Genomic DNA, 19,535 nt, shown 5'->3' on the forward strand with positions numbered 1-19,535 from the left:
TTATATTGTTAGTGGGGAAATAGTAAAAGTTAAAATTATTGCTATAATATTGCACGTATAATATATTGCAAAGATAGTCCAAATCAGCTTTTCTTCTTGTTTATTTCACATCTCTAAAACATATTTAGACACATTTATACGTGTTAGAACACAAAATAGAAAACATGCTATGTCAAAATTATGAAATTTTGTCATAGTCTGTGTTTTAATAATTCATTATTTTCTTTGTTTTTCCTGTTCTTTCTCTGTTCACATGTTATTCTGTTTTTATTTACTTATTTTTACTTATTTTTGTTTGTTTGTTTTTATTTCTGGTCTCTTCTTTAGTAGCTGACAGTTTTATTTTAAAGGTCATTGTATCATGTGGACATTTACTTTTATCACCCTCCTTTTTGAGTGCTTCTGTGTCTTATTATCGCATGTTTGTTTGTTTTTTCTTCCACCTCTGTGCAAAGATTGTTGTTCATCTCTAAGATGACATTAAAGATCCTTTTATTTTACTGCCTAACGTTTCCTATGATGTAAACCTGTTACTAATAAAACCTTTAAAATGATTTCACTTGACACTGGGATTGAAACGGATCTGTAGTCTGTTACATGAGTGTGCCTCTTAGCAAACTCTGTACACAATCTTGCAGTCCACAGTAAGTGGTTTTAAAATCAAAGGCTTTAATTTGAAAGCAACATAATTTTTCTGTCTGACGTGTATGAATGAGCATATTTGGAGAAAGGTAAACACATATCTAGTGAAGGATCTGAAGTTTTGAACTGAATCTTTGAAAACTGTATAAAACTGAAAACTCCAAACAGGACAGAAATGTCTTATAGGATAAAAGTGATCAGTTAAAAAAAAAACCTTTGTATTAACTTCTTGTGACCATTTTTACTCCGAGCCAGCAAAATACCAAAGATCATCTCACTCTATATAAATGGTCATCAAGTCTGAAATAGCATAAACATCCAGTTGCTAAGAGAAGTTAAGGACATGATTTTTCTACATTAACAGGTTTGTATTTGTGCCAAAACAAAACTATCCATTGTAATACTGAATTAAATTAAAGACTTCTTAAAAATTATGTGTGAAACTATGGAAAAAGCATAACAAATAAAACAAACAAATAAAAATGCCTAAATGTAGCTTCTGATTTCTTCTGCTTTATTTGGATGAACAATCACTTTTATGTTGTTACTGTATGTCTTTACTGGAACAAAGGACAAGTCCAGTTCAATTACTAGATGAGTATCACTAATGCGGTGATATCTAAGCAACATTTTAAAACTCCTTTACTTGGAGGACTAATTGGCAGCTAAAATGAGCTTCCTCCAGATGGTGGCGGATGGTCTTTCTTAGTGATAGAGTGAGGAGCAGGGCCATTTGGGAGGGACTCATAGTTTACCACTATTATCACTAAATATCAAAATAAGTCAGGTGAGGTTGTTCACCCCAGTGGTTGGATGTTTGTTGGGTCACTGGTATGAATAATATGTATCTGATAAATTCTCATATGTGCAAGTAAATGGGGTATCTTCTTCACACACAAGAACTAGTCACAGTTGCAATGCTTTTTATATTATACATTAGGCGATGTTATTAGAAAACACTACACATATATTTATTGCTATGCAGATGACACCCAGCTTTACTTATTAATAATAAGACAAAACTCCAATATGAAAAAAAAATCAACTAGTTAAACTACAGCTGCGTCTTAAAGACATGCACAGATGCACTGATGTTTGAAAATAGGAAAAGTCTGTGTGGTAATTTTCATTTTTGTATTGTATTGTATCTTTATTTATTTCAGACATAATAAAAACAAAAAAAAACAATATATACTCGTCTACATGTATTTTCATTTACGAATACGAATATATGTGTAGATATACACACACACACGTATTTGTACAGACAAACAAGAAAGAAATATAATAAAATAAAACACATTCGTCTAACATGAGATAACAGTTGTTTGGTCTGAAAAGGAGTAGGAAGAAGTATGCACATACTTATTAACTCCTACCCCTGCTCAACATCTTATTAATCCCACATATTTAACTAAATCTCCTCATCACATACTCCACACAATACACAAGAAAACTTATATCAACAAGGCTGGCACGATATTTATAATTTAAATACGAGTTGACATATTTATACATACAATGGGTGATTGTCTTTTTCAATATCATATCCTTCCAAGAGTAATTTTCGAAGTGTCTTTATGAACTTGCCAATTCCTGAGCATTGCTGTAATTCTGCAGTAAAGCTATTCCACAGTTTTACTCCATAAATAGTTACGCAAAAGGTTTTAACATTTGACCGTGCTTTAAGAATCCTCAGATTCAACTTACCCCTTAGTTCATAGTCTCCTTCTCTGTCATAGAACATCCTCTGTATATTTCCTGGTAACATATTGTATCTAGCTTTATACATAATTTTTGCCGTTTTGTATTTTATAAGATCCATAAACTTCAATATTTTTAATTTCAAAAACATGGTGTTAGTATGGTCTCTATATCCAGCTTTACTAATAATCCTGATTGCTTTCTTTTTGAATTTTACATATTGGTTGAAGTGAAGTTTTATATGTGTTTCCCCAAATTTCCGCACAGTATTCCAAATATGGCAATATGAGTGAACAGTAAAGTACCTGGAGTGATTTGGAAGGCAAAAAATATTTAACTTTACTCAGTATGGAGACACTTCTTGACAGTTTAGCTTGTACATACTTTATATGAGGTTTCCAGCAGATTTTGTTATCTATTATCACACCCAGAAATTTTGTATCCGAAACTTGCTCTAATTCGACATTATTTACTAATAACTTTGCTTCGGCATCTTTTTTATAGTTTCCGAATAACATAAATGTCGTTTTTTCCAAATTTAATGATAACTTATTTCTATCAAACCATGTTTTCAGTTTAGTCATTTCTTGTGTGACAATTTCCAAAAGCTGCTGTAAGTTCTCTCCAGCACAAAAAATATTTGTATCATCTGCAAATAGAATAAACTGTAATATATCTGATGTTCTACATATATCGTTGATATAGAGGATAAACAGCTTTGGTCCCAATACTGACCCCTGCGGAACTCCACAAACAATGTCCATACACTCTGATTGATGTTCCCCAATTTTCACAAATTGTTTCCTGTCTCTCAAATAACTCTTTACCCACTCTAACACCACTCCTCTAATGCCATAATACTCCGATTTATCGAGTAATATTTCATGATTAATTGTATCAAAAGCTTTTTTTAGGTCGATGAATTCAATTCTATTAATGCCAATGATGTTGATCTATTTGATCTGAAACCATACTGACTATCCGTTATTATTTTGTGTTTATCTACAAATTTGTCAAGTCGATTAATAAAAACCTTTTCCAGTATTTTTGAAAATTGAGAAAGTAGAGAGACAGGCCTATAATTTGTGAATTGGTGTTTATCACCATTTTTGAACAATGGTGTTATTTTAGCTATTTTCATTTGTGTCGGGAATGTACCAGTTTGTATGGACAAATTGCAGATATGTGTTAAGGGTTTGGAAATGCCCTCTATCACTTTCTTGACTATTTCCATATCTATGTCATCAGAGTCTGTAGAGTTTTTTGTTTGTAATTTCCCAACAATATCAATGATTTCCTTTTCTTCTACTGCCGTTAAGAACATTGAATGAGGATTGCGATCAATGAGTCTGGTTTCTTTCTCTACCGAATCTGTCATATCAGGAATTGTTTCAGCCAAGTCTGGCCCAACACTTACAAAGAATTTGTTGAAATCATTTACCACATCGCTCATATTAGTAATGTTTCTATTATTATTTGTGAAATACGAAGGATAGTCTGACTGTCCAGAGCCCTTTTTAATGATGGTATTTAATGTTTTCCAAATCCCTTTAATATTATTTTTATTCATAATCAATAATTTCTCATAGTATTCCTTTTTACATGACCTCAAAATACTCGTTAATTTATTTTTATATTTCTTATATTTATTTTCAGCTTCTGTACTTCGGTTCATTATAAATTCTCTGTATAAGGTATTTTTCTTCTTACATGCATTTTGCAATCCTTTTGTAATCCATGGGCATTCTGCATATTTTTGTTTTTTACTGTATTTCCTTACTGGGCAACGACTATTTTGATAACTTAAATACTTCTGTACCATCGTAGTGCCCTGACATGAGCCTGCAGCAATCCCCTGCTAACACTTTTCCTGTTTCTCAGGTAGGAGAGTTAAAGTGTCTGCTGCTGAGCTGGAAGAGTTTACAAAGCAGGCAGAGTGTCTGAACCTACAACCACCTGCTATCATGGATTCAGAAAAGGGTATGAACTTCTACTTAATATAAAAGCCTTAAAGCCACATCTGTACATGCCCTGAAGAATAAACAAAACGCAATAGTCAGTAGCAGATTACGGTTTGTCAAATAAGTTCAGTTAAACAAAGAAACTGCAGCTGAACTAAATGTTACACCTTCAGTTTAATGTTGTCATAATTTGTATACCACCATGGTTTGAACAATTGTAGATTCAGTTCTTTTATTGACCAGCACTCTGGGTTTGAAGTGACTTATAGTGTCTGTGTTTCTTTTCATTCCCTTTTGTTAGAACCTCCAGCTACCAAGTCCATCCCAACATCTATTATTTTTCTTCATTGGTACTCCCAAAAGGTTGATTCTGTTCATCTGGATTTAGCGCTTTCAGTGGGAGAAACGTTTCGTCACTCATCCAAGTGACTTCTTCAGTCTCAGCTGACTGCAGGTTTGCATGAAACTAGCCCACTGAATGAACAGCGCGGCACACAGACCCGCCGTCGTCCCCCACAGGAAACAAGCATCGAAGGCGTTTGGAAAGGGAGGGGGATGAGTGCGTGCTTATCAGTGTAAGTGTATGTGTGTGCGTGTCCAGAGTTCAGCTGAGACAGTGTCCTTCGCTCTATCAGGCTAAGTAAACAGTCTGCCAGCCAACCCAGGTGGCCTTGCATGGGATGGGAAGAATAGTCATCACACAGTCGTTATCAGGGAGTCGTTGATCGGCTCCAGCCTTGGGCCTGAGCAGCTGGCGCCGTGGTGTCCATATGTTGAATATTGTTGATTTCTCCTTTATGCGAGCAGCTCTGAATTTAGCACTCTGACACTGGTCTCTCGATCTCCTGTTGGAGAGCTGCGAGCCTCCCCATGATGGTATCAAACTTCTGTTCCGTGGTGTTGTCATTCTTTTGGTTCTGAGACCCCACAACTGCAGTGATCCGTTCTGCGATGTGATCCAACTTTCGCTCAAGGGTGTCATTTTGAGCAGGCCCCTCTCTGATGTATCCCATCATACGCTCAATGCTGTTACTTTGAGTTTTCATGGCAGCCGTAAGCGTCTCCAAGGTGTTAACCATGCTGCGTTCGTTGTGAGAGATCGCGCCTCGTTCCATCACTTCAATTCCAGCGGTCAGCCTTGGGAGGGGGGGGGTTTGAACAGCTGGTTTCGCTCTCTTATTTCTCCAATAAGTCAGGGCGAAGCCAGCTCCGATCAGCAAGAACCCTGTTATCATGGTTCCGAATAGGTAGATATCTTCGACAGTCCCGCCAGGCACATGACCCTCCAGTTCTGCCACCCGTCCATCGTGTATCCGGCAGGGAAAGTCCCTCCAGGGCACTCAGGCTCTCCCGAGCCCAGACTTCTCGTTGAGAAAAGGGTGTCAATAGCATTCAGAGACCAGTTGATCAAATCCATAATTCTCTTTAAGTTTTAGAGAACGACAGTGAGAGACTGTTCGAGGGAAAGTAATACACACGAGACAAGACAAGGACACAAGAGGCTAAGCAGGGAAGATAAGGGGAAGGAGGAGAGGAGAAAAAGTGCGACCGCCTTCGCATTGCATTAACAATATAACAGATAGCTTTGAGAGGGCCTTAAGATGTTTAAACATGCAGGCACCATATTAACCTTTATTCCAGGTGCAGTTATAACTATTTTTATACACACCTTGCAGTTTGTGCTTTTAAAGAGTTGAAGCTCAGTTAATTGAGGGTCAGAAGCTTCGTCTGGCACTATGTCCAGACGAGCTATTGTAGCGAAGCCGCTGCTCCTGCACTGACTGTAACGCAGTCAGTTCTTCTTTTACTGTTATGCTGTTTTGTGGTTTAGTAGTTTTAAACCTTGTGATCTCGTGGCTCAAGAGTTGGGAGTGCGCCTTGTAATTGGAAGGTGGTTCGAGCCCCGGCTTGGACAGTCTCGGTCGTTGTGTCCTTGGGCAAGACACTTCACCCATTGCCTACTGGTAGTGGTCAGAGGGCCCGGTGGCGCCAGTGTTCGGCACCCTCGCCTCTGTCAGTGCGCCCCATGTACACTCAACAAAAATATAAACGCAACACCTTTGTTACTGCTCCCATTCCCCATGGGATGGACGTAGAGACCTAAAATTCATTCCAGATACACAATATAACCATCCCTCCCAAACAGTGGTCACAAATCAGTCCAAATGTGTGGTAGTGGGCACATCTGCTATATTGAGATAATCCATCCCACCTCACAGGTGTGCCACATCAGGATGCTGATCTGACATCATGAGTAGTGCACAGGTGTACCTCAGACTGCCCACAACAAAAGGCCACCCTGGAATGTGCAGTTTTGTCTCACAGCAAAATGCCACAGATGCCACAAGCAATGAGGGAGCGTGTAATTGGCATGCTGACAGCAGGAATGTCAACCAGATCTGTCGCCCGTGCATTGAATGTTCATTTCTCAACCATAAGCCGTCTCCACAGGCGTTTCAGAGAATATGGCAGCACATCCAACCGGCCTCACAACCGCAGACCTCGTGTAACCACACCAGCCCAGGACCTCCACATCCAGCAGGTTCACCTCCAAGATCGTCTGAGACCAGCCACCCAGACAGCTGCTGGAACAATTGGTTTGCACAACCAAACAATTTCTGCACAAACTGTCAGAAACCATCTCAGGGACGCTCAACTGCATGCCCGTCGTCCTCATCGGGGTCTTGACCTGACTCCAGCTCGTCGCCGTGACAGACTTGTGTGGGCAAATGCTCACATTCGATGGCGTCTGGCACGTTGGAGAGGTGTGCGCTTCACGGATGAATCATGGTTCACATTGTTCAGGGCAGATGGCAGCTGAGAATGTCCCAGTGTACACCCCACCCCTGGCATCGTTGCCCACCTCTCAATTTTAAATACACGTAGACATTGAGGGCTAGCAGGAGGGACCATGCGCTTACCTGCTGCTCTCTGGCAGGTAGCTCCATGCCCTCCTGGGTTTTAAATGCACCTTAGAACACACATGCATCAACATTACAATGAGCGGGTGGAGGGAGGTTTGGAGTCTTCTCTCACCCCCGTTCTCTGCGACCTGCTGGAGCAGGGGGGCTAGGAGGAGGAGTTGGCCGTCCGACTGCGGTCTGGAGTGTGGAGCCTTCCTGCTGCTGCGGAGTCGGGGCGGTCTGCCTCCCCCCACCGCAGGGAAAAGGGTAACACCACCTGGGTCTGGGTGCAGTTCCCCCCTCCAGGGGCGAGGGCACCTAGACCCGGTTTGTAGAGTACGCTTGGGGAGTGTGATCGTGTGTACAACGTCTCTTTATGTCTGTCTCCACGTTGGTTGAGTGTGGAGTAAGTGCATATGAGAGCATGAGGGTGGGAATGGATGTTTGTATCTGTGTGTGCCTGTATGTCTGTGTCTATATGTCAGGTTGGGTGTCAGGCGCCACCTCTCTGGGGACATCTCAGGCCCTCCAAGGTTTGGAGGCCTATCTCCCCCTACCACCACTTCCCCTGCCAGTGGCGGACCCCCTCAGACATCGGTGCGTTGGTGGTTCTTTGTGTCCGGGGATGGGCGTCCAGGTACACACCGGCTCACTCCCTGGCGGCCGCTTATCGGGGCCTGGAGCCTGGGGCTCGCTCGGGCCACTTCGGAGGTGGGGTGCCCCCGGCCTCTCGGCCTGGGGCTCGGTCACTCAGGCGCAGCTGGCTGCCGGCGGAGCTCACGGGCGCGTCACTGCAACTCCCCCTGGCTTCTGCTCCGCGGCTGCTGAGTGAGCCCTCATCTGGGACTCTCCTCAGCTCTTTCCGGGACAGTGGCGCAGCTGCCCCTCTGTTGGTCTTCCTTGGTCTCTTGTGTTCTGGGGGCCTCTGGATGTCTGGAGTTTTGATCTCCTCCACACCTGCTTCACGCCCTGGAGGACGGGGCTGTGGCCCCCCCACACCCTCTAGCAGATTATTACATGAAGGAACCTTTTAAAAAAACAAAAAACAAGCGCGTCCATGCTCACAGGTGTACACACGGGTGATCACACCCACAAACTACACCCTTTTTGGCTCCTACCTCAAAGCACACTGTGTTCTGTTGATCTTATGTGCTGCACAATAATGTTTAACATTTAGTATTTACTGTCATATTCCCATATATCATTGTGATGTTGTTTATTCTATTACTCTTGTTCTCTTCTGCTTGCTTTCTTTTTTCTTTCTCAGCAGGTGATCCAGGTGATTGATATATGCATTTTTTTTCTCTGCCCGTTCTGTTGGTTTTTGTCTTTTGCCCTTCTCCCCCGTCCCTCTTCTCAGCTGTTTCTCTTTCCCTCTTTCTTTCTCCCCTTCTTTCCCCCAGTCAAGTCTGTCCCGTATTCAGTAAGTGAAAATAAAATAAACAATAAAAGGTGAATCAAATGGACCATTACGGCAAGGCTGGGATGGTCAGTTTGGTAAAGTAAATCCGTTGGGCATCTTTCTTTGCCTTTAGACAACAATTCTGATGGCAAAAGAGCCAAACGGGACAGGCCAAAAAAAAAAAAAAAAAAAGAGAATGTCCCAGTTCTTGCATGGCCAGCATGCTCACCGGACATGTCACCCATTGAGCATGTTCGGGATGTGCTTGACCGGCGTATACAACAGCGTGTACCAGTTCCCACGAATATCCAACAACCTCGCACAGCCATTGAAGTGGAGTGGACCAACATTCCACAGGCCACAATTGACAATCTGATAGACTCCATGCGACGATGTGTTGTACTGCATGAGGCAAATGGTGGTCACACCAGATACTGACCGGTTCTGTGTCCCCAGACCCCCAATAGCGCAAAAAACTGCACATTCCAGGGTGGCCTTTTGTTGTGGGCAGTCTGAGGTACACCTGTGCACTACTCATGATGTCAGATCAGCATCCTGATGTGGCACACCTGTGAGGTGGGATGGATTATCTCAATATAGCAGATGTGCCCACTACCACACAATTGGACTGATTTGTGACCACTGTTTGGGAGGGATGGTTATATTGTGTATCTGGAATGAATTTTAGGTCTCTACGTCCATCCCATGGGGAATGGGAGCAGTAACAAAGGTGTTGCGTTTATATTTTTGTTGAGTGTAGCTTGCCACCACCAGTGTGTGAATGTGTGTGGGAATGGGTGGATGACTGGATGTGTAAAGCGCTTTAGGGTCCTTAGGGACTAGTAAAGCGCTATACAAATATAGGCCATTACTAATAAACACACACACAAAGTACCTCCACCAGAGTGCCTATTTCAGGTCACTTTTGCCGGTGCAAGCCTTGGTAAAGGAGCAGGGTTGGAATTGTGACATTAAAAAACAATAATTGCTAAAAGAAATTTAATTTATAGTTCTAAATAAATTCTAAATGCATTTAAGATGTTTTTTTTTTTTTTTTACTCACTTTATGTGTCTTCCACGATGTTATTTCTCTCTCCAACAACTTAGGTTACAATTACATTAGCATGACCAATTATGCAAATTAGGCGATGACATCATTTAGCGACTTCTAGCGATTTTTAGGACAGCCAATAGCGATTTTCCTAACTGAGGAGCTGGCAACACTGGAGCACTCAAAGTGCTTTACACAACTTGTGCATTCACACCCAGTCGCACAAGCACATTCAACACACCCGTTCATTCTCCGATGGATGCATCGGAGAGTAATTTGGGGTTAGTATCTTGCCCAAGGATATTTGGCATGCAGACTAGGGGAAGCCAGGAATCGAACCTCTAACCTTCCGATCAGTAGATGACCTGCTCTAACATTGTTGCAACACATTTAAATAACCCCCCTGACTGTACTGCCACAGAGTCAATATTTCTGTCAAGTACAATTACAACACATAAGTAAACAATTGAGCAATACTTCACCTAAACTGGGCTGAGTCTCGAATGTCCAGAACACACTTCAGAGTCTGAAGCCACACTATCAGCAGATGAGCCATGATGGAGTTTGTTCACGTTGCTGTAGCTGTGCTCGGTCTTCTGTCTCTTGGACACTCAGCTCCTGTGACAAGCTGTGAGAATCTAATCCAGCCTCTTGAAATCTACAGAAGTCAGGTCAGACTCTCTCTTACATCATTTCTCACTTGTTTATTTGTTTTTTTATTTTCGATATGAAATGTTTGTTGTCTTAGACAGCTAATACCATCTGTTTCAGCTGCTGGGCAAATGGGTACTACAAGGAGAGAGCACAAGCATACCTGGATCCAAAATTCTGGTACAGATGGTTATGGAAAATACCTGGGTGAAGATCACCGCTGCCAGTGAAGCCGATACATTTAACAACCTCCAAATTAAAAAAACGTAATAAAAAGGATGTTTTTCCTGAACTGACCCTGTTTTCAAATAATATTAATGTAAAAATCTCAATAATTGTATCTTCTAAAAGGATGGGCAAGTGCTTCACACGGAAAACCAACATGACTTTGGTTAACAACACTCTCACTGTGGGTGAGTATTACTGAGGGAACAAACATTTGATTTAGACTTTGTGCCTAGCATTGCCATAACACTTTCAGTATATATCGATTGGTGTGTATTTGCACACTGCAGCTTTACCCTTACCAATGCTAAAAGAATATGAAGTATGGCCATCATCTGTCATCTGTCCACAGAGCTCCCTTTCCAAAATTCTGCTGTCCTGCTGAATACTGGCTGCCCTGACTGCCTTGTTATCTTCGCAAATAACACCGTTGGAAGAACCACAGTTAAAGATCTCCAGCTCCTGAGTAAGAACAATGACACACCTAAATAATGTAATGTCAAAGTACTTATTTTAAGTATTTTTTATGAGACGCCGGCCACTAATTTCCAAAATAAAACAATGACTAATAATTGAACAGTGGTTTCCACTGTTCTACGGCTTAATAAATCGGAACACTGCCCTTTGAAATACCAGTTACAAATAACACTTGCCAGTTAAAGGCATATTTAGAAATATTTCTTTAAAAAAAAAAAAAAAAAAAAAAAAAAAAAAAAAAAAAAGAATAAAACATCTAAAAACATGCAGTGCTGTGAGAATGTATTTGCACCCTTCCTGGTTTCTCTCTATTTTACATATTAGTCACACTTAGATATTTCAGATCATCAAATACAATTTTAGATTAGACAAAAATAACCCAAGCAAATAGAAAACACAGTTCTTAAAGGAATATTTCCTTTACATGGCACTGTGTGAAAAGGAAATTGTCCCTAAACCTAATAACTGGTTATCAAGAACTGAAATCAAGCATTTGCAATCATTAGCAATGAGTCTTTCACATCGCTGTGGAAGAATTTTTCAAAACTCTACTATGTAGAGTCCGTTCAATTCAGCCGCACTGGATTGGATTTTCAAGCATGAACAGATTTTGAAAGCCATTCAGAGGTGGCCTTGCTCATGTGCTCATGGCCACAAATTCTCCTTCAATATCATGGTTCCTTCAATTGCAGCAAGTGGTCCAGGTCCTGAAATAGCAGCAGCAGTTGTTTCTTTGTGTTTTAATCTCTTTACTTACTTGGTGCCGTGCTAACACTTTTTCTGTCTCTCAGGTAGGAGAACTAAAGTGTCTGCTGCTGAGCTGGAAGAGTTTACAAAGCAGGCAGAGTGTCTGAACCTACAACCACCTGCTATCATGGACTTAGAAAAGGGTATGAACTTCTACTTAATATGAAAGTCTTAAAGCCACGTCTGTATGTGCCCTGAAAAATAAACAAAACGCAATAGACAGTAGCAGATTACAATTTTTCAAATGAGTTCAGTTACACAAAGAAACTGCAGCTGAACTAAATGTTACACCTTCAGTTTAATGTTGTCATTATTTGTATACCACCATGGTTTGAACAACTGTAGATTCAATTAATTTCTCCTCTCATAAATTAAAGGCATTCACAAATGTCATCTTCACAGGTTTGTGCCCAGATCCATCTCTTACCCCAGAAACAAATTTCACTGATGTAACCACACACACCATAAGCTCTGATCAGCTCAGCCTTCTAGAAGAACTTCTCAGTAGTGAAGATGGAGTGAAGACCCTTTTCGATATGATCCAAAGTATGGCTTCAGTCAAGCAAGACTGACGGCTATGCCTGTGAAGAATATTGCCACTTAAAATAAAGATGCGTGACTGTTTTTTCCTCTGTGGCAATTTGTTCTGTGTCATCAGTGTAATTTAGATTTAGTTTCATTGAACTGACATAAAAATGACAATGTGAACCTGCTTTAAGAAGAAAAGATTACTTAGTTTTGTCACTTTAATGCACCATGTACTAAAAACAATCAACAAACCATGATAAAGTTTGTTCATGTTGCTCCGGTTGGGCTCAGTCTGCTGATGGTTGGACAAAGCATTATGGACACTGTAAAACTATAAAGTCCAGCTCTTGTGACTACTAATCATCTTGTTTGATCCTTTTTACACTCAACAAAAATATAAACGCAACACCTTTGTTACTGCTCCCATTCCCCATGGGATGGACGTAGAGACCTAAAATTCATTCCAGATACACAATATAACCATCCCTCCCAAACAGTGGTCACAAATCAGTCCAAATGTGTGGTAGTGGGCACATCTGCTATATTGAGATAATCCATCCCACCTCACAGGTGTGCCACATCAGGATGCTGATCTGACATCATGAGTAGTGCACAGGTGTACCTCAGACTGCCCACAACAAAAGGCCACCCTGGAATGTGCAGTTTTTTGCGCTATTGGGGGTCTGGGGACCCAGAACCGGTCAGTATCTGGTGTGACCACCATTTGCCTCATGCAGTGCAACACATCGTCGCATGGAGTCTATCAGATTGTCAATTGTGGCCTGTGGAATGTTGGTCCACTCCACTTCAATGGCTGTGCGAGGTTGTTGGATATTCGTGGGAACTGGTACACGCTGTCGTATACGCCGGTCAAGCACATCCCGAACATGCTCAATGGGTGACATGTCCGGTGAGTATGCTGGCCATGCAAGAACTGGGACATTCTCAGCTGCCATCTGCCCTGAACAATGTGAACCATGATTCATCCGTGAAGCGCACACCTCTCCAACGTGCCAGACGCCATCGAATGTGAGCATTTGCCCACACAAGTCTGTCACGGCGACGAGCTGGAGTCAGGTCAAGACCCCGATGAGGACGACGGGCATGCAGTTGAGCGTCCCTGAGACAGTTTCTGACAGTTTGTGCAGAAATTGTTTGGTTGTGCAAACCAATTGTTCCAGCAGCTGTCTGGGTGGCTGGTCTCAGACGATCTTGGAGGTGAACCTGCTGGATGTGGAGGTCCTGGGCTGGTGTGGTTACACGAGGTCTGCGGTTGTGAGGCCGGTTGGATGTGCTGCCATATTCTCTGAAACGCCTGTGGAGACGGCTTATGGTTGAGAAATGAACATTCAATGCACGGGCGACAGATCTGGTTGACATTCCTGCTGTCAGCATGCCAATTGCACGCTCCCTCATTGCTTGTGGCATCTGTGGCATTTTGCTGTGAGACAAAACTGCACATTCCAGGGTGGCCTTTTGTTGTGGGCAGTCTGAGGTACACCTGTGCACTACTCATGATGTCAGATCAGCATCCTGATGTGGCACACCTGTGAGGTGGGATGGATTATCTCAATATAGCAGATGTGCCCACTACCACACATTTGGACTGATTTGTGACCACTGTTTGGGAGGGATGGTTATATTGTGTATCTGGAATGAATTTTAGGTCTCTACGTCCATCCCATGGGGAATGGGAGCAGTAACAAAGGTGTTGCGTTTATATTTTTGTTGAGTGTAGCTTGCCACCACCAGTGTGTGAATGTGTGTGGGAATGGGTGGATGACTGGATGTGTAAAGCGCTTTAGGGTCCTTAGGGACTAGTAAAGCGCTATACAAATATAGGCCATTACTAATAAACACACACACAAAGTAACTCCACCAGAGTGCCTATTTCAGGTCACTTTTGCCGGTGCAAGCCCGGGTAAAGGAGCAGGGTTGGAATTGTGACATTAAAAAACAATAATTGCTAAAAGAAATTTAATTTATAGTTCTAAATAAATTCTAAATGCATTTAAGATGGTTTTTTTTTTTTTTTTTACTCACTTTATGTGTCTTCCACGATGTTATTTCTCTCTCCAACAACTTAGGTTACAATTACATTAGCATGACCAATTATGCAAATTAGGCGATGACATCATTTAGCGACTTCTAGCGATTTTTAGGACAGCCAATAGCGATTTTCCTAACTGAGGAGCTGGCAACACTGGAGCACTCAAAGTGCTTTACACAACTTGTGCATTCACACCCAGTCGCACAAGCACATTCAACACACCCGTTCATTCTCCGATGGATGCATCGGAGAGTAATTTGGGGTTAGTATCTTGCCCAAGGATATTTGGCATGCAGACTAGGGGAAGCCAGGAATCGAACCTCTAACCTTCCGATCAGTAGATGACCTGCTCTAACATTGTTGCAACACATTTAAATAACCCCCCTGACTGTACTGCCACAGAGTCAATATTTCTGTCAAGTACAATTACAACACATAAGTAAACAATTGAGCAATACTTCACCTAAACTGGGCTGAGTCTCGAATGTCCAGAACACACTTCAGAGTCTGAACCCACACTATCAGCAGATGAGCCATGATGGAGTTTGTTCACGTTGCTGTAGCTGTGCTCGGTCTTCTGTCTCTTGGACACTCAGCTCCTGTGACAAGCTGTGAGAATCTAATCCAGCCTCTTGAAATCCACGGCAATCAGGTCAGACTCTCTCTTATCTCACCTTTCACTTATGACTTTCTGCACATATACGCTGAGTAAAATAAGTTTTGAACATGCCACCAAATTTACATGAAATTCACACCCGATGTGGATAACCACCCATCCAGTCCACACATACAAAGAAATCAAACCATTGATATCCATAAATTAAGCTGTGTTATAATAAGAGGAAAAGTATTGAATATATAGAAAGGAAGGTGCAAAAAGGCATGGAAAGTCATGACACCAGCTGAAATCTATCAGCAATTACAAAGCAACCCTGCCCCCTAGTGCAAATTAATGTTAGCTGGTTCTGTTCTAACTGATGGCCTATAAAAAGTTGTCTCATTACCAATGTGTCACACAAGAAACATCTCATGATGGATAAAACCAATCCATCAGAATTACTAAACTAGTAAGTAGCAAGTAAATAAATTTTAATTTATATAGTGAAACAGTGAAAAATTTAATTAAGAGCTCGTTTGTATAAAAATGTCTTCAGCTGCTTTTTAAAGGAGTCAGTGGAGTCTAGAGAGCGTAAAGACAACAGCAGGGACTTCCACAGCCTCTGTGCCAGTGCCTGAAAAGCCCGATCCCCATGTGTTTTAAACCTAGTACTTTTCAGATCCAACATAACCAGAACGGTTGTGTTGGATCTGAAGGTTCCAGTGAGCACTGTTGGGGCAGGAGAGAACATCATTTCACCATAAACTGGCCAGGACCAGCTGCTCCCCACCAGTTTTCAGACAGGGGAGTGAAAAGAATTATCAGAAGAGTTGTCAAAAGCAAAGGAGCACTTGCGAAGAGCTACAAAAAGACTTGGAATCAGCTCAACTGCTGTGGCCTGTATGCACGCTCACCATACAAGACTCCATTGCTGAAGAAAAAGCATGCTAAAGCACGTTTAAAGTTTGCTGAACAAAATTTAGACAAGAGATACTAGCAGAATATACTCTGGTCAGTAGAGATGTGATGGCTGCACTTACAGCCACACAGTGGTAATACCCACCATGTTAGTGTAGAGGCTTATAAGTAACATTGCAGTCACATTTCTTTCTTTAAATATAGGAATTTGTTTACAGGACAATAAATAACTGGTTTTGGTTTAGAGTTAATTTACATATCCACATAACACTGCATTCTAAAATAAGTGCACACATTTTAGTTTACACTGTTATGTATGATTAATTTTTTGTTTTCTGAGTTACCTTAGTTGCAGCTGTTCCAGTCCCTTGATTAAGGAGCCAAGAGGTGGAAAAGGGGCAGAGCGAGCTTTAAAGGAAGACTACAAATTGGTTCATGCCATAACTCAGGACCATGGGGGGGAATTGAAGTTCATTATGTTTGGTTTAGTTAGGTTTTGTGTGTTTTACCCCTTCTCCTGTTTTTGTGGGCTGATCAGCCACTATTTAAGTTTCCCCTTTGTCTCATTAAGTTAGGTCAGTTTGTTTGAGTTATCGGTTGTGTTGTCGACTTTGAGTAGAGTTTTGTTATTTTGACCTCTTTTATGGGCCCAAGATTTTGATTCTTTTTGCATGAGTTAACCAAATATGTTTTTTGGGTTAAATAAAAAATCATTTTTTTGGACTTTAACCTGTGCCTAAGTTTCCTTCACTGCTCGGTCCGTCACAAGAGACCAAAACTGAACTGATGCTATAATACATGCCATGTCTGGAGGTCAAAAGGCACTGCATATCACCCCAAAAACACTATACCAGCAGTGAAGTTTGGAGTTGGGAACATCAAAGTATGGGGCTGTTTTTCGTCATGTGGCACTGGAATGTTTCATATAAATGGAGGAAGATGAATAGAAAAATGTTCTGCTAGCATCTACCAGGATGTTGAAGATGAAATGAGGACGGACCTTTCAGCAAGACGATGATCCCAAACACAAAGCCAAAGAAGCTGCTAGAATGACCTGTCAATCTATAGATATAATAGAGTTTAGAGTTCATAGCAGGGCTCACAGAACGTTCAGAATCTGAAGACTGTTTGTGTAGAAGAATGAACCAAAATCACACCTGAGCGATGCCTGCGGCTAGGAGGCGTCTTGAAGTTGTCATTACCAACAAAAGCTTTTGCATGAAGTATTAAATACAATTTCAGTAAGTGTGTTCAATACTTTTTCCTTCTTTCATTTCTCATTCTTACACATAACATCTATGGTTTGATTTCTTTGCATGTGTGGACTGGCTGGATTGTTACTGACATTTGGTGAGAATTTTATGTCAATAGCACCTTTAGAAATGTATGTACTGAGAAATCTGGTGATGTTTTCAATATTTATTTTACCCCCTGTATATTATACACCATCTGTTTCAGCTGGTGGGAAAATGGACACAAATAGCAGCGAGCACAGGCATACCTGGATTCAAAATGCTGATGAAGATGCTTGTGGTGTCCGCCTGGATGAACACCACTGCTGCCACTGAGGCTAATACGTTCAATAATCTCTACATTAATAAAATGTAATAAAAATGATAAAGCCTTGCCTGAACTGATACTGTTTTCAAGTAATGTGAATTTAGAAATCTCTTTAATTTTATCTTCTAAAAGGATGGGCAAGTGTTTCACACTGAAAACCACCATGACTTTGGTTAACAACAGTTTGGGTGAGTATTAGTGAGGGAACAAACATTCGATGACCAGATTTAGACTTTGATTTAGACTTTGGACCTAGCATTGCCACAACACTTTTAGTATATATCGATTGGTGTGTATTTGCACACTGCACCCTTACCAATGCTAAAAGAATATGAAGCGTGGCCATCATCTGTCATCTGTCCACAGTGCACAATAACCAATCTTCTGCTGTCCTGCTGAATACTGGCTGCCCTGACTGCCTTGTTATCTTCGCAAATGACAATGTTGGAAGAACCACAAGCAAACTCAATCTCCTGAGTAAGAACAATGACACACTAAATAATGTAATGTCAAAGTACTTAAGTATTTTTTTATGAGATGCCGGCCACTAATTTCCAAAATAAAACAATGACTAATAATTGAACAGTGGTTTCCACTGTTCTACGGCTTAATAAACTGGAACACTGCCTTTAGAAATACCAGTTACAAATAACACTTGCCAGTTAAAGGCATATTTAGAAATGTTTCTTCTTTTTTTTTTAAAAAAAGAAAAGAATAAAACATCTAAAAACATGCAGTGCTGTGAGAATGTATTTGCACCCTTCCTGGTTTCTCTCTATTTTACATATTAGTCACACTTAGATATTTCAGATCATCAAATACAATTTTAGATTAGACAAAAATAACCCAAGCAAATAGAAAACACAGTTCTTAAAGGAATATTTCCTTTACATGGCACTGTGTGAAAAGGAAATTGTCCCTAAACCTAATAACTGGTTATCAAGAACTGAAATCAAGCATTTGCAATCATTAGCAATGAGTCTTTCACATCGCTGTGGAAGAATTTTTCAAAACTCTACTATGTAGAGTCCGTTCAATTCAGCCGCACTGGATTGGATTTTCAAGCATGAACAGATTTTGAAAGCCATTCAGAGGTGGCCTTGCTCATGTGCTCATGGCCACAAATTCTCCTTCAATATCATGGTTCCTTCAATTGCAGCAAGTGGTCCAGGTCCTGAAATAGCAGCAGCAGTTGTTTCTTTGTGTTTTAATCTCTTTACTTACTTGGTGCCGTGCTAACACTTTTTCTGTCTCTCAGGTAGGAGAACTAAAGTGTCTGCTGCTGAGCTGGAAGAGTTTACAAAGCAGGCAGAGTGTCTGAACCTACAACCACCTGCTATCATGGACTTAGAAAAGGGTATGAACTTCTACTTAATATGAAAGTCTTAAAGCCACGTCTGTATGTGCCCTGAAAAATAAACAAAACGCAATAGACAGTAGCAGATTACAATTTTTCAAATGAGTTCAGTTACACAAAGAAACTGCAGCTGAACTAAATGTTACACCTTCAGTTTAATGTTGTCATTATTTGTATACCACCATGGTTTGAACAACTGTAGATTCAATTAATTTCTCCTCTCATAAATTAAAGGCATTCACAAATGTCATCTTCACAGGTTTGTGCCCAGATCCATCTCTTACCCCAGAAACAAATTTCACTGATGTAACCACACACACCATAAGCTCTGATCAGCTCAGCCTTCTAGAAGAACTTCTCAGTAGTGAAGATGGAGTGAAGACCCTTTTCGATATGATCCAAAGTATGGCTTCAGTCAAGCAAGACTGACGGCTATGCCTGTGAAGAATATTGCCACTTAAAATAAAGATGCGTGACTGTTTTTTCCTCTGTGGCAATTTGTTCTGTGTCATCAGTGTAATTTAGATTTAGTTTCATTGAACTGACATAAAAATGACAATGTGAACCTGCTTTAAGAAGAAAAGATTACTTAGTTTTGTCACTTTAATGCACCATGTACTAAAAACAATCAACAAACCATGATAAAGTTTGTTCATGTTGCTCCGGTTGGGCTCAGTCTGCTGATGGTTGGACAAAGCATTATGGACACTGTAAAACTATAAAGTCCAGCTCTTGTGACTACTAATCATCTTGTTTGATCC

The 19,535-nt window shown here is 41.0% G+C and overlaps 2 protein-coding genes across 3 annotated transcripts; both read left to right on the top strand.

The window, feature by feature from the left end:
* Positions 1–10,167: 10,167 nt before the first annotated feature.
* On the top strand, positions 10,168–12,399 carry LOC146707902 (uncharacterized). 2 transcript variants are annotated; one of them, XM_085459499.1, is made up of 6 exons: positions 10,168–10,334; positions 10,435–10,580; positions 10,666–10,727; positions 10,892–11,005; positions 11,808–11,906; positions 12,166–12,399. In XM_085459499.1, the coding sequence occupies exons 1-6, from the start codon at positions 10,218–10,220 to the stop codon at positions 12,333–12,335; spliced, it is 708 nt and encodes a 235-aa protein (XP_085315625.1). In that variant the 5' UTR covers positions 10,168–10,217; the 3' UTR covers positions 12,336–12,399. The 2 variants fall into 2 exon arrangements, with proteins under 2 accessions (XP_085315625.1, XP_085315626.1); XM_085459500.1 differs by having other exon boundaries at positions 10,269–10,334; positions 10,416–10,580.
* Positions 12,400–14,828: 2,429 nt separating this feature from the next.
* LOC146707903 (uncharacterized) lies at positions 14,829–19,267 on the top strand. The gene is made up of 6 exons (XM_085459501.1): positions 14,829–14,993; positions 17,316–17,461; positions 17,550–17,605; positions 17,784–17,894; positions 18,676–18,774; positions 19,034–19,267. The coding sequence occupies exons 1-6, from the start codon at positions 14,877–14,879 to the stop codon at positions 19,201–19,203; spliced, it is 699 nt and encodes a 232-aa protein (XP_085315627.1). The 5' UTR covers positions 14,829–14,876; the 3' UTR covers positions 19,204–19,267.
* Positions 19,268–19,535: the final 268 nt, after the last annotated feature.

Source organism: Copadichromis virginalis, linkage group LG6 (assembly GCF_057382275.1).
Source record: "Copadichromis virginalis isolate Kocher_CV1m ecotype Utaka linkage group LG6, C_Virginalis_male_GT1.1, whole genome shotgun sequence".
Classification (NCBI taxonomy): domain Eukaryota; kingdom Metazoa; phylum Chordata; class Actinopteri; order Cichliformes; family Cichlidae; genus Copadichromis; species Copadichromis virginalis.

What these genes read in the sequence shown, in the direction of transcription:
- LOC146707902 (XM_085459499.1), top strand. Translation starts at nt 10,218, where the DNA reads ATGATGGAGTTTGTTCACGTTGCTGTAGCTGTGCTCGGTCTTCTGTCT. An exon ending in TTGAAATCTACAGAAGTCAG is followed by an intron (nt 10,335 to 10,434) that starts GTCAGACTCTCT and finishes CATCTGTTTCAG; the next exon opens with CTGCTGGGCAAATGGGTACT. An exon ending in AACCTCCAAATTAAAAAAAC is followed by an intron (nt 10,581 to 10,665) that starts GTAATAAAAAGG and finishes ATCTTCTAAAAG; the next exon opens with GATGGGCAAGTGCTTCACAC.
- LOC146707903 (XM_085459501.1), top strand. Translation starts at nt 14,877, where the DNA reads ATGATGGAGTTTGTTCACGTTGCTGTAGCTGTGCTCGGTCTTCTGTCT. An exon ending in TTGAAATCCACGGCAATCAG is followed by an intron (nt 14,994 to 17,315) that starts GTCAGACTCTCT and finishes CATCTGTTTCAG; the next exon opens with CTGGTGGGAAAATGGACACA. An exon ending in AAGCAAACTCAATCTCCTGA is followed by an intron (nt 17,895 to 18,675) that starts GTAAGAACAATG and finishes TCTGTCTCTCAG; the next exon opens with GTAGGAGAACTAAAGTGTCT.